Source organism: Crinia signifera, chromosome 1 (assembly GCF_055691185.1).
Source record: "Crinia signifera chromosome 1, ASM5569118v1, whole genome shotgun sequence".
Taxonomy (NCBI): Eukaryota; Metazoa; Chordata; class Amphibia; order Anura; family Myobatrachidae; genus Crinia; species Crinia signifera.
The window spans coordinates 460,246,510-460,260,423 of record NC_139217.1 but is presented as its reverse complement, the minus strand read 5'-3'; the positions used below and the strand labels follow the sequence as shown (position 1 = coordinate 460,260,423).

The following is a 13,914-nucleotide window of genomic DNA, read 5'->3' as shown; positions in this document are numbered from 1 at the left end:
CACAGCTGTAGTCATTACTAACTGTCACATGTCCCAGATCACCTAGCTGGTGCACAGCTGTAGTCATTACTAACTGTCACATTTTCAAACCTGCTGCAGTCATTCCTACTATAGACCCACAGGTGGCCTGAGATACATAAACGTTGGTAGATCTTGAGGACAGGTTTGGCCTCCCCTGATGTATACTGTACTGTGAGATCAAGGACAACTACTTCTGTGGAAGGAGACAGACCCTCGATCCTACTGCAACCGTGTAATTATTGCTCTGCGGGTTAATGAGAAGAAGTCTAGGTAGCAATTAGATTCCATACGTTCTAAGTGCCAGGATCAGCAGCATCTACAGGACTCAGAAGAAGTGGAAACTCATCACAAACTAAACTAAATTTGTCCAGACAATAGAAAAGCTAAAGGACAAAAACAAAACAAAACAAATATATATATATATATATATATATATATATATATATATATATATAATGCTGCATATGCCAGCAATGTATATATTACTGGCACCACTGGGTACCAATGTAATGTTACTTATAAGCCAGTAATATGTACACTGCTCAAAAAAATAAAGGGAACACTTACGTCCTAGATCTGAATTAATGAAATATTCTTATTAAATACTTTGTTCTTTACATAGTTGAATATGCTGACAACAAAGTCACACACAAATGATCAATGGAAATCTAATGTATTAAGTGGAAAAACACACTACAGGCTGATCCAACTTTGATGTAATGTCCTTAAAACAAGTTAAAATGCGGCTCAGTAATGAGTGTGGCCGCCACGTGCCTGTATGACCTCCCTACAACGCCTGGGCATGTTCCTGATGAGGTGGTGGATGGTCTCCTGAGGGATCTCCTCCCAGACCTGGACTAAAGCATCCGCAGACTCCTGGACAGTCTGTGGTGCAAAGTGGCGTTGGTGGATGATGGAGCGAGACATGATGTCCCAGATGTGCTCAGGTCTGGGGAACGGGGGGCCAGTCCATAGCATCAATGCCTTCATCTTGCAGGAACTGCTGACACACTCCAGCCACATGAGGTCTAGAATTGTCTTGCATTAGAACCCAGCCAAACGCACCAGCATATGGTCTCACAAGGGGTCTGAGGATCTCATCTCGGTACCTGATGGCAGTCAGGCTACCTCTGGTGAGCACATGGAGGGCTGTGCGCCCCCCCACCCCCAAAGAAATGCCACCCCACACCATTGCTGACCCACTGTCAAACCAGTCATGCTGGAGGATGTTCCAAGCAGCGGAACGTTCCCTTGGCATCTCCAGACTCTGTCACGTGCTCAGTGTGAACCTGCTTTCATCTGTGAAGGGTACAGGGCCCAGTGGCGAATTTGCCAATCTTGGTGTTCTCTGGCAAATGCCAAACGTCCTGCACGGTGTTGGGCTGTAAGCACAACCCCCACCTGTGGACGTCAGGCCCTCATACCACCCTCATGGAATCTGTTTCTGACCGTTTGAGTAGACACATGCACATTTCTAGCCTGCTGGAGGTCATTTTGGAGGGCTTGGGCAGGGCTCCTGGCAGGGGCTCGGGCAGGCCTCCTGTTCGTCCTTGCACAAAGGCGGAGGTAGCGGTCCTGCTGCTGGGTTGTTGCCCTCCTACCGCCTCCTCCACGTCTCCTGATGTACTGGCCTGTCTCCTGGTAGCACCTCCATGCTCTGGACACTACGCTGACAGACACATCAAACCTTCTTGCCACAGCTCACATTGATGTGCCATCCTGGATGAGCTGCACTAACTGAGCCACTTGAGCGGGTTGTAGATTCCGTCTCATGCTACCACTAGAGTGACAGCACCGCCAGCTTTCAAAAGTGACCAAAACATCAGCCAGAAAGCATCGGAGCTAAGAAGTGGTCTGTGGTCACCACCTGCAGAACATCTCCTTTATTGGGGGTGTCTTGCTAACTGCCTATAATTTCCACCTGTTGTCTATACCATTTGCATAACAGCATGCGAAATTGATTGTCAATCAGTGTTGCTTCCTAAGTGGACAGTTTGATTTCACAGAAGTGTGATGACCTGGAGTTACATTGCGTTGTTTAAGTGTTCCCTTTATTTTTTTGAGCAGTGTACATTGCTGGCACAGGCCACCAATGTATACAGTATATTATTGGCACCAATGATTATTAATTCAATAGCTGCCCACTAATGATTAATTAGCCAGTAATATACATTGCTCGTGAGCCAATCCGAGCTCGCGGGACGGCAACAAATCAGGAGCTGCCGGGCCACGAGTACAGATTGGCTTGCGAGTCATTTGAAATAGCCGAACCACTGACGGATGGACCTGCTCAGAGACATCCGGGTTTCCAGATGCAGAGCACACAGTAACTTCCCCTGGCACTGGGCATGTTACCCCTGCTGCTGTGCATGTGCCTGGCACTGATAATGTAATACCTGGCAATGAGCATGTATGTAAGTGGCACTTATGTGGCATAATATTTAATGGGCATTACTGTGTTTGGCATATTGTGTAATGGGCATATTGTGTAATGGGCATATTGTGTAATGGGCATTAGGGTGTGTGGCATAATGTGTCATTGGCATTACTGTGGGCATTACAGTGTCCCGTCCCATAAAGCCATGCCCTAAATTTTTTGTCTCGAAATGTTATGTTTTTATTAGGTGTTGGGTTGTTTTGCACTGTGAGGCATCATTTGAATAAGGGGTGATATTATGTGGCCCACATGATTCTTTTCATGGGTGTGTGTGGGATAGGCCAGAAATGTAAAGCATGCAGGGGGGCGCCGAACCCCCTAGCACTAACCCTGGCTGTGACATAATGGGGGGTTGGGGAGAGAGAGGCGGGGAAGAGAGTTCTACCACCTCACCAGGACCACTTTAAGCACTACCGCGCAACAATGCATAGTAATAATAGTCGTAATGTAAACACTGCTGGAGCAGTCCAGCAATGTATACCATACCGCTGCCACTGGCCACCAATGTATATTTTTTATGGCAGTAATGTATACACTGCCGGGGCAGGTCGACAATGTATATGTTACCGCCACCACTGCCCCTCGGGCAGTCGGGGCAGTGTGGGGAGAGCGTTTACCTTTTCGCTGGGCTCCGAAAATACACAGCCCAGCAATAAGTTTTGAATCAGGCCCTAAGAACAGAAATGCACTGAATAAAATTGGCCGCTGTTCCCACCCTTGGAATTCAAACCCCGCCCATTATGTAAATAGCCTTTTATATGAAAGATTTCAGGAAAGTCTTTCCCCTCCTGAAAATCTCTCGCTCTTTGGGGAAAATGGCTCAGTGTGTACGCACTACTTTGGGGAAAGATATATCGGTCAGAGATTTTGGCGCAGTCTTTTGAAATGAAAATCTTCTAGTGTGTATGGGCCTTTACCAGAGCTACAGTTGAATTCTAGGGTAATGAATTAAAACTAGACACGGTCGACCCAATGAACCAAACACCATATTGATTCTTCAACCAGTTCTAAATGCTAATATTCTGCAGATTTCTCTCCTTTTGTGCAGCTTTATACAAGTTGTGCTAAATTGGAGAAGGACGAACAGATCAAAGATATCAGAGACCGGTTCTAATACATTCAAGATAAATGTGATGAACTGTAACCGTTTTTAATGGCCTTTCGGTGAAATGGAATCCTTTAAACTAAATATTAACAAAAAGTCTGATGTTAAAAAAAACTATAGACTTTAAAACACAAAAACAAACTCATTTTTAGGTGTGTGCATAAAATTGATTATAAAATTCTAAGCCAATTGTCCAATTAGGATCGGTCTATGATTATATTGTATTTAAGACATTGTCATAATGTATCCAATGGTATGTATGCTAGCAGACTATACATCACTGCCTCTGCATTGTCATAACGTATCCAATGGTATGTATGCTAGCAGACTGCACGTCACTGCCTCTGCACTGTCATACTGCATCCAATGGTATGTATGCTAGCAGACTGCATGTCACTGCCTCTGCACTGTCATAATGTATCCAATGGTATGTATGCTAGCAGACTGCACGTCACTGCCTCTGCACTGTCATAATGTATCCAATGGTATGTATGCTAGCATACTGCACGTCACTGCCTCTGCACTGTCATAACATATCCAATGGTATGTATGCTAGCAGACTGCACGTCACTGCCTCTGCATTGTCATAATGTATCCAATGGTATGTATGCTAGCAGACTGCACGTCACTGCCTCTGCACTGTCATAATGCATCCAATGGTATGTATGCTAGCAGACTATACATCACTGCCTCTGCACTGTCATAATGTATCCAATGGTATGTATGCTATCAGACTGCACGTCACTGCCTCTGCACTGTCATAACGTATCCAATGGTATGTATGCTAGCAGACTGCACATCACTGCCTCTGCACAGTTTGCAGGTTGATTGAATAATACCGAGAACTCCTGTTACCTTGGAGACCATCCGCTGTGACATAGACCGCACACAGTGATCTGCATACATCACACCTGTATAACTTCTAGGAATACGGCTGTAACCACAGGAACATACTGTATAGCGGGGGCTAAATATAAAAACATAGACGTGGCCCTTTCTAACTCTGCTGCGTACTGCAGCGTATGCATTGCGCCAAATCACACCCACTGCCCAGGAGCACCAACAGCTGTGCGGGTCCTGGTAATGGATGGGGGCTTGACCAACAGGCCCCTCATTAGAAAATATCACTCCGCTGAAAATGGATCTTCATCGCAATGCGACTAGGATGCACTATGTTATAAGACACTTGTATATCTGTAAGTGACTGTCTGATTCTGTGTAGCAGCCGCAGTTTGATTACAATACAAGTTATTTTCTGCTCTCTTTCCAGACTCAGTCGCACTGTCGCACACAATATACGAGTGTCCGATCACATTACTCAGCGCAGGCTCCTGGTGCATCCTAGTCTCATCGCCATTAACCCAACATTATCAGAGCTGCACATGACCTGGCGTCTCAGTCACACCAGCCATCTCGAGCTGCATGGAGCGTTGAGGCTAGATACACGAGGACACATATGTAAGCTACACAAACGCTTAAAGCTCTTCCAAGAAGCTGCGTGATTGTAACGCATACTGAGAAACTCAGCTCGTGGCGTCAAAACTAATGTGGTGCCAGATTGTCTTATTAAGATTGGTAGAATCATTAAACGGGGATATTTCAGCTAAGCGATTACAGCAGTTTAGCACAAATCGCTTAGCACACATTGCTGACTAACCAGCAACACCCCAGCGTGTGTGCTGAGCGATCTGTGCTAGTGTTCATGCTAGGGTTCTTTTGCACGGCACCAGGTTGCATTGACATGCCACTCAGAACTGTGGCTACCAGTGTCAGCTCTTCCAGCTGCCGCCACCCCCTCACCGCCGTGTTGACTCACCACTCTGGTCCTCTGCTGACAGCAGCGTGTCACCTCCTCCAGGTGCCCCACCCCCAGAGCTGAAACGCAGCTGATCCCCTGTGCTGGAAGCGGCTGTCCGTTCTTCCAGGTGCCCCCTGCCGCTAAAAAGCCTCTAATCATGGGGGGTTGTGTGGTGTGTGTGTGGGGGGGGGGGGGGGGGGGGAGTTGCCCCCTTGAGGGAGGGGGGTTCCCACTCAGTGGCAACCACTGTTGATCTAACTAGGTTTATACAGCATGTTGGAATGATCTAGCCCAGCGATTTCACTGGGGGGGCATACACATGGTGCAATCTGTGCTTAGTTTCTAGTTTGATGGCTTAGAAATAGGGCTAAAATTGCTCAGTGTGTAGGGGGCTTAACACTCATGGTATATCAGACAGCGTATATCCAGCTTCACAGAGATCCTCCTTTGCGAGTACGGATTCCGTCCCTACTCAAGAAGTTTTTAAAAACTTATCCTGGAGCGGAATTATATTTTTCTAGGCTTTTAACTGCAGTTGGCGGAGAATAGGCCCCAATATAGAATTGGACACATCCTAGAAAATGATAAGATCTGATTGGTTACTATGGGCAACATCACTTCTTTATATTCAGACGCTTCAGTAAATGTACCCCTTAAAGCCCAGGTATTGGCGGTGCAGAAAAATATTCTTCTATTTGTTAACGTCATTTTTAGGTTTTTTTAACCGCGGGTTTAGATGAATGCCCGTCTGTGTTGCTCCCGATGCAAAGGGTTACACTTTACAGCCAGCTTTAGTCTTCAGAAGTGGAATAATTACTAGAAGAAAGGCGCTCGGTAACTAGCGCTGGACAAGGAGATCAAGAACATTTCCCAGTAGAGCTAATTAGCCTTTGTATTTGCTCTCTAGGGAAAATGTCAGCAGACACAATCTAAACCTAAAGTACCTGCTTTCCGAAATCAGCAGCATGGAGGCGACACGTCACCCTTCTGCCATTTGCCAGACGAGACAGAGAGAGCTTCAAATACATTGGAGAGACAAAATAAAATCTGGATAGCATTAGTCTGTGCGGACACGTAGCGCGCCTTCCACTCTGTGTCCTACAATTCCTACCTCACATTGTGCCCCTGTCACATACAGCTCTGTCCTCACTAAAACATCACTCAGCTACTGATATACTCTGTGCTGCTGGGGGCTCCTTCAACTATACTGTGGCTTCCTGCTTCCCCCATTCCCCTCCTCACATCATGTCACTGCCCCTGTCACACGCAGCCATGTACTCACTGACACAGTACCCATCTCCTGATATACTCTGTGCTGCTGGGGACCCTGCTCCTCCCACAGAAAGCTGTGCAGAACCCTCAATTCACATGTGAGCTGTGTAGAAGTAAGGACTCGCAGGGAGCCTTGTGTATTCGCCAGCTGAAGCTGGCGTTATTATCACAGGGCTCACTGCAGTTTTTATTTTTTATTTTTTTTAACCCAAATTTGCCCAGATCACAATGTCCATTATTAGCATGTTCTCAGTCATCCCACACATCCCCAAACCGAGTGAACTATTGTCAGACAGGCGGATCATTTTCAGTCCCTACAAGCCTCAGTATTGGATCTGATGACGGTGATGCATGTGGAGCCAGATAAAGGGGTAGGGGGGAGGATTCAATGTTTCTTGATATTTCCGATCCATGGAAATATCGGAACTTGAGTATTCAATACCGCCCGTTACCGTTAATGCGAATTCCATCTAATCTGCACAAAAACGGATGCTATTCAGATATAGATATATATATTTTTTGTAGGGCCAGAAGACGTTGCACTGTAAATCTTGCGCAAACAACCCGTTAGAGGTAGCAATCTCTTAAGGCCTGAGACCGAAATGACGCTACCCATAAAAAAGACCTATCTATTGAAGTCCCCAATGAAATCCTTCCTAACATACAGGATTTTATTTCACCAAAAGTTACCTGGCTCCAAAGATGTCCTTCTTCGCCAAATCAATGCCGGACACGATCTTCACTCTAAGGATGCGAGTTTCCTCCTAAAACAAAATAAAAGTGTGTGAGGTTAGTTTAATAGTAAATATACATTATACGTCACGCTGATGTCATGCAATGTTCTAGTATACGGCGTAGATAATTAATATTAAAGCAAAGGAACGAGACCCCCTTATGCCAACTGTATTCTGTATAGAAATGTTCTGTACCAATCTGTGCATTCATATTCCAACAGTGAGGCAGGACTAGCGCCACCGGCAGTGAGGCAGGGCTAGTGCTACCGCCAGTGAGGGCTGGGGTGCGCTGCAGTAATTCGATAGACACCATTAAACCAAATGTTTTTTTTTTTTTTTAAAAACACTCTTGTCATGCTGTGACTAGAAGCAGGGCACTGTGACATTTGTTTAAACAACTTTCTTACTTTTTATGCCAGTGCTAATGCTTATCCTCCACTGTGCGTGTGTGTGTGTGTGTGTGTATGTATGTATGTATGTATGTGTGTTTTCTCTAAAAGTGCTTTTGCATCACTCTTACTATTTATAAAGTAATAAGATTAATGCTTAATATTACCTTGTTCTTATAGAAGGTTTCTATGTCGGAGTGTACTTAGTATTTGTTTTTAATATGTTTATATCTACATATATTCAGTGTAATAGGAATAATGAGCTGTAAAATAAAACCATTTATTTTGATTGAAAGATGTAAACATCTTAAAGCCAATAACTGGATTATTAATGATATAAATCAATTAAATCAATTACTGTTTCTAATGCATATCAATGTTTCACAGTATCAATATAATAAGCAGGACTCAACTTTATGGCCCCCTTACACTTGTTCAACAAATTGAACTTGATTGACTCGAGATTTATCCTATGTGCAGGAGGTTCAATCTCTTCCAATCTCTTGGTTATACCCAATGGCACAGAATTGTGGATTGTGTCCGAAACATCAGGCAAATAAGATTTTGTCAGACAGGCACATCAGATCTGGTCAGATAAATTGACTCAAATTGGATCAAATCTCACAAGTGTAAGGGGCCCTTTTCATTAAAACATTAATACAGAAAAAAATCTGGTTTAAAAACACACACACAAACATACACACACAAACATGCACACACATGCGCACACACACACACACACGCACTTGAAAAGTGATCCAGGACATTTGAAATCTTATTTTCTCTATGAGCAAAGCATTACTAACAAGAATCTTTATCATCATTCAAACAGGTGAAAACTATATATCGGCTATTGAAAGAATAATTCAATTGTGTGAGTGAGCGTACGCCCCAAGTGACCAGTATACACACCCTTGGGTACCATTGTGTTATAGCTGAGAAGGCGGAGTTTACACTACAGCAGTTTGTATAACCATTCCTTAGTAGAAGTGTGTGTGTGTGTGTGTGTATGTGTGTGCTCCCAGTAGTGTACAGTATACTACCTCCTTCCCCAGGAGTTACCTCATTTATATAAGATACAGGGAGACAACTGAAGATGTACTAATAACTGAGGAACGCAGATAACACAGAGTGACATCTGTCTCTTCAATAAGGCTTCAATCCTCCTTCTAATGAAGCTGCTGCTCTCCTCCAAGCAATGATGCTCTGCTCAGCATCGAAGCAATGGTAATAAGGAAACGTGTCGGACAGAAGGTGTATCCAAATGAAAAGGAGACTACGGTTGTATGTAAAAAATATTTTAATTAAAGAATATTTAAATACAGGCCATGTGTAACATTACAAATGTAGACTCTGCTCTCCGTACACCGCCTTCATCCATCGATAAAGAAGCATACTCGCCTTCTGCGCAAAGACACTGGATGACAGCTCTTTGCGCTGATCTCCATCCCCCATCCGACCGCGCAAAACAACTTTCCAGGAATGAAGAAAGGGAGGCGAAACCGTTTACAACGCATGTGCAACTGGGAAAAACGCCACGCCATCTATCGCCATCACATTAACCCACTGCGATTAGAACGCCGCTACAGCAAAAGTCTCCTGTTCAGTTGGGCACACCTTATATTTGAGATATTCTGGGAGCAGTAATTCAGGTGTGTCCCCACTCACCTAGCACTTACGTGCCATATCTCTACCCCTGCCCTGCAAATTACTTTCACCTCAATGTTACAGCAACCCCGAAATCTCATTCACATCTCTTCCACAAGCTCTCTCCGTCCTGTGCCCTCTGGAATGCCAGGTCTGTATGTGATTAACGGGTACCCACCCACAACCTTTTCATTTACAAATCCCTAAACTGCCTAGGTACCACTTCTCACGCTACATTCTCCTCTGTGGACCTAACATTCCCCAACTCCCCACCCGCCACGAGTGTTGTCCTTGTGGTCGTGTTAAGTTCTTTCGATTCTCATATTCCTCTTCCCATATTTTCTACATTTCCGGTTCAACTTCTTGTAGCGGTCATCTTCCAGCCCCTGGCACCCTCTCCAAATTCCTCAACAGTTTTGATGCTTGGTCCCCTCACTTCCCATCTTCAGACCTTCCTTCCGTTATCTTAGGTGGCTTCAGCATCCCAATGGATATCCCCACAGAATCTTCTGCTTCTATACATCTTACCCTTGCATCCTCAAGTGGTCTCCCAATGTACCCTCTTGCCATGTGAGTCCTCAATCGCTTGATCTGGTCTTCACTCACCGTTGCAATATTTCTGACTACTCCAACTGCCCAATCCCCCCTCTCTGACCAACACCACCTCTATTTTAGCCTGTCCCTCTCTGAGGCCGTCAACACTGTTTCCTCACTTCTCTTTCTTATTTTCGCTCAATCTCCTGGCCTGAGCAAGCCACTTCTCTATTCATTCCCTGATTTATGCTCTTGACTGTTGCTCCAGCTACTTCTAATCACCTTAGAAGATCAACACCTCGAATGTGATCTTCCAAATTTACCAGATATCAGCAAAAACAAGTACCACTGAGCAACAGTGGAGGAAACCCCACTCTAAAGGTAGACTTCCTCCAAATTTATAGTCTCATCCTATAATGCTGCCCTTTACCCATCCAAACCATCATCAAGAACCTCATCTCCTCCCACACCTAAAGCCACCCGAATTTCTTCACTACTTTCAGTTCTCTGCTCTGGCTCATCGTGCCTCCTTTCACTCTGCCCTTAACTTTGTCACCTGTGTCACATCCAAAATTAACTCCTTAAGCAACTAACCTATGGCCGGATGTTTTAACATCCACCGCTCCTCTCGGCATCACATCACTGGCTACCGCATCAATACTAATCGCATATGCACCAACATATGTGATTAGTAATGCAAACACTTGCAATAGGAGCTGTCCTTTGAGCTCTTTTGACCTCCAATATCATCTCGCTGATGATACTTGGTACTACTTTTCTTCCCTGACCATTCCCCCTCTCTCCCCACTTGTATCTCTGGTCTCAACACGATCTCTTCTTGGGTATTCCAACACTTTCTTAAACTTAACATGTCTAAGACCAAGTGGATCATCTTTCAACCTCCACATAACCCCAACTCCTACAATTTAATTAACTATTGATGGCACAACTATCTCCTCTCGTGACCAAGTGTGCTGGCTTGGAGTTATCCTTGACTCCTCCCTCTCCTTTAATCCACATATTCAGAACCTCTTGCAGTCCAGCTGTTTCCACCTTAACAATATATCCAAGATCAGGCGATGAGTGTGTGCTACGCATGCTCCACCATTGACACCACTGCTGTCCGGAATACCACCCAACTTGCACTTACCTGGTGAATGTGTCCTGGTGTGCTCCTCCGGGCCTCCAGTTCTCTTGTCGCCGAATTACAGCTTGGTGACCGGTCATCTGATGTCTTCTGTAAATGTTGGTTTACAGAAGTCATCAGAGGACTGGAGAAGCCAACTGGAGGAAGCTAGTGATCACATGACTGGGAGCATGGAGGAGCGCATTTTGTACCAATCAACTGGGGTGGGGATACACCTCAATATTAGGCAGTTTATGAACTGTAAGGCGGTGATGACCGCTTAGTAAACAATGCACACAAAAACTTAAATTCTTCCCAACAAGCCACCAAAACACAGTGAACAAACGCTCACTAGTGACACCCAGGAGGTACATGTAACATATGCATAGCTAAGCTTGCATAGAGGAAAGTCAAATTTACAAAAAACATAGATGACCATTGAACTTTCAGTCGTAACTGGGGGAGGGAGTAAGGGGGCAGGTCAGCCGGATAAAGAGAACCAGTAAGCTTGCTGTGTACTGGGTTGCATAGCTGCAGACTAGCCCCTCAGTCTACTGGTGAACGTGCCTACAATGCGCAGGTGCGTGTGCGTCTGTTACCTAGGGAAGAGACGTCAACTGGACGCAATATACAAAAAAAAGGCAAGCTGGCGGAGGTACTGATGTGCTCTTATTATGTACACACATAGGGATACAGTCACTAGATTGGTAATATACGTATATAAGTTGACAGTCAAAAAGTCGATGAGTTTTCACCTTTTTTTTAAAGCCTAACCGAAACGCTAGAGTACAGACTAGTGCCTGAAGCATGGCGAGCGCAGCGGTACACCGATACGGTATCCATGTCGACTTAAGGCCTGTCAATCTTCAGTGGTTGACCCAATGCACCTTACTAGGGTCACCGTCAACCGAATGACCGTATCTCCCATTTACAACCATCATTCCAACAGGTAAAGGTCTTCTGTATACTCCATAATACATTAAATACAAGCTAAGCCACCAGCACATTACATGTAGATTTGTGTTCTAAATAACAAGTTAGAACTATAATCTCTCAGACAAAGAAAGATTAATTAATCAGTGTAAGTGAGAGCAGGAGCTCACCCCGTGTGACCTGCATACACACCCTAGGGTGTCATTGTGTAACAGCAGAGGAGCATGTAACACTACAGCAGGATCTGCATATGCTCTTCCTGTATGGCCTGTCTCTGTATAGGAGGAGTACACGTATAGTATTCCCAGGAATACAGCCCCACCTGGAGTCATTCCATTCACACAACTGAGGACGTACGGTCAGGGTACAGATCTGCCCTCTTACAGCTGCTGCCAGGGCCAGATTAAAGCTTATGGGGGCCCAGGCAAAAAAAGCTGACTGGGCCCCTCACCAACAAAAATGGGTACTTGTTTCCTAGCACGGCGCCCGTCGTAGGTGATCGCATACCTTAACTTAAGGTATGCGATGGACGCGACTAACACGATTTTAGGGCTATTTTTAGCCTTTTCCCGGACAATGAAAAAATCGTGTCCATCGCATGCCTTAAGTTAAGGCATGCGATGCGACCGATGCGATGGACGCGATTTTACATAGGGAACAATGTTAAATGGGCCAATGGACCCGATTTTTCATTGTAGACCCACGCGTAATATCTGTGAAGTAATGCGCGTGCGCTCGCCACGCTTCGGGCTCGGTGGCTCGCTGCGCTCGCCACACTATATAAAATCAACTCCACGCCGACGTGGATAGTGGGGGTATGAAAAGGTCGGAGGTCGCGTACCACTGCGCTCGCCACGCTTCGGGTTGGCTTTCATCGTGGGGTGGCGTTAACAATGGGGAGGGGGCATTTGACCCATCAGGGTTGGGAAACAATAAAAATTGGGGTCTGGGGGGCATTTAACATTGGGGCCAATGTAAAATTGGGTCTCAGGGACCATTTTACATTGATTCCAATGTAAAAATCGCGTCGATCGCATCGCATGCGATTAGGTTGCATGCGATCAACGCGATTTTTGGGGTCCCGATGGATACAATTTTTATCGCTGGCACCGTGCTAGGAAAAAAGTACCCAAAAATGTATATAGGTGGCCCTCGCCCCTTATAATCTGGTCCTGGCGACCACCCCACTCTTGTGTGCGTTACCCGGTTGCAGTGCTGCCGCTACCAGACGCTGATAGTTGGGGACTCGTGAGAACTAAGAGAAGACCTCACCAGTCCCCAGCTATCTTGCATATAAAGCAGCTCTCAGCAGAGTGTGGGGGCCCCCCGGGCGACTGCCCCCTTGGAATCTATCACACTCCGGAAGTTTGCGCGTATGTTGTAAGTGGGTCAACTTTAGAAAACTTCATTTTTTTTAACGCATCTTTAATCTTTGTGCATCCCGTCCGGAGAGAGATACATTGTCCATACAGTACCCACCAATTAGCCCCTAACTGCCATGTTAGACACAGCGTAACATGGCATTTAGGAGCAGATTGGCTGGTATTTTATCACTCCAATGTACTGTATCTTTCTTGAAACTTTGAAAACGTCCCCTGAATGTGTTACACTTTCTAAGTACTAAGTAACACACTCACATCACGGTTACTGGGCGACCTTTGACGATAGATTATTGCTGCCACATTACTTCCATGGCAGACGGCCATATCACAGATGCCAGGCGGTTTATATAGACTGTAAAACTGTTACAATCGCTTATTAAACATTGGACACTGAAAGATTATATTGGGTAAAAAAAAAACCACAAAAAAAACAAGGAAAACCGCTGAAAAGCTCACGTAACAGAGAGAAAACATTTTGGAAGCCAAAAAGTGTAAAAAAACCAAGTCTCATATCCCTTCAACACATAGAACATGAC

At 45.1% G+C, this 13,914-nt stretch overlaps 1 protein-coding gene across 4 annotated transcripts in view; it reads right to left on the bottom strand.

Moving 5' to 3' along the window:
* The window catches only part of NEDD4L (NEDD4 like E3 ubiquitin protein ligase), a 314,038-nt gene that overhangs the window by 193,871 nt on the left and 106,253 nt on the right, over nt 1-13,914 (bottom strand). For all 4 annotated transcript variants that reach the window (XM_083155253.1, XM_083155254.1, XM_083155255.1 and 1 more), the window contains exon 2: nt 7,324-7,397. In XM_083155253.1, the coding sequence (XP_083011379.1) occupies nt 7,324-7,397 (74 nt within the window). The remainder of the gene's footprint in view (nt 1-7,323; nt 7,398-13,914) is intronic.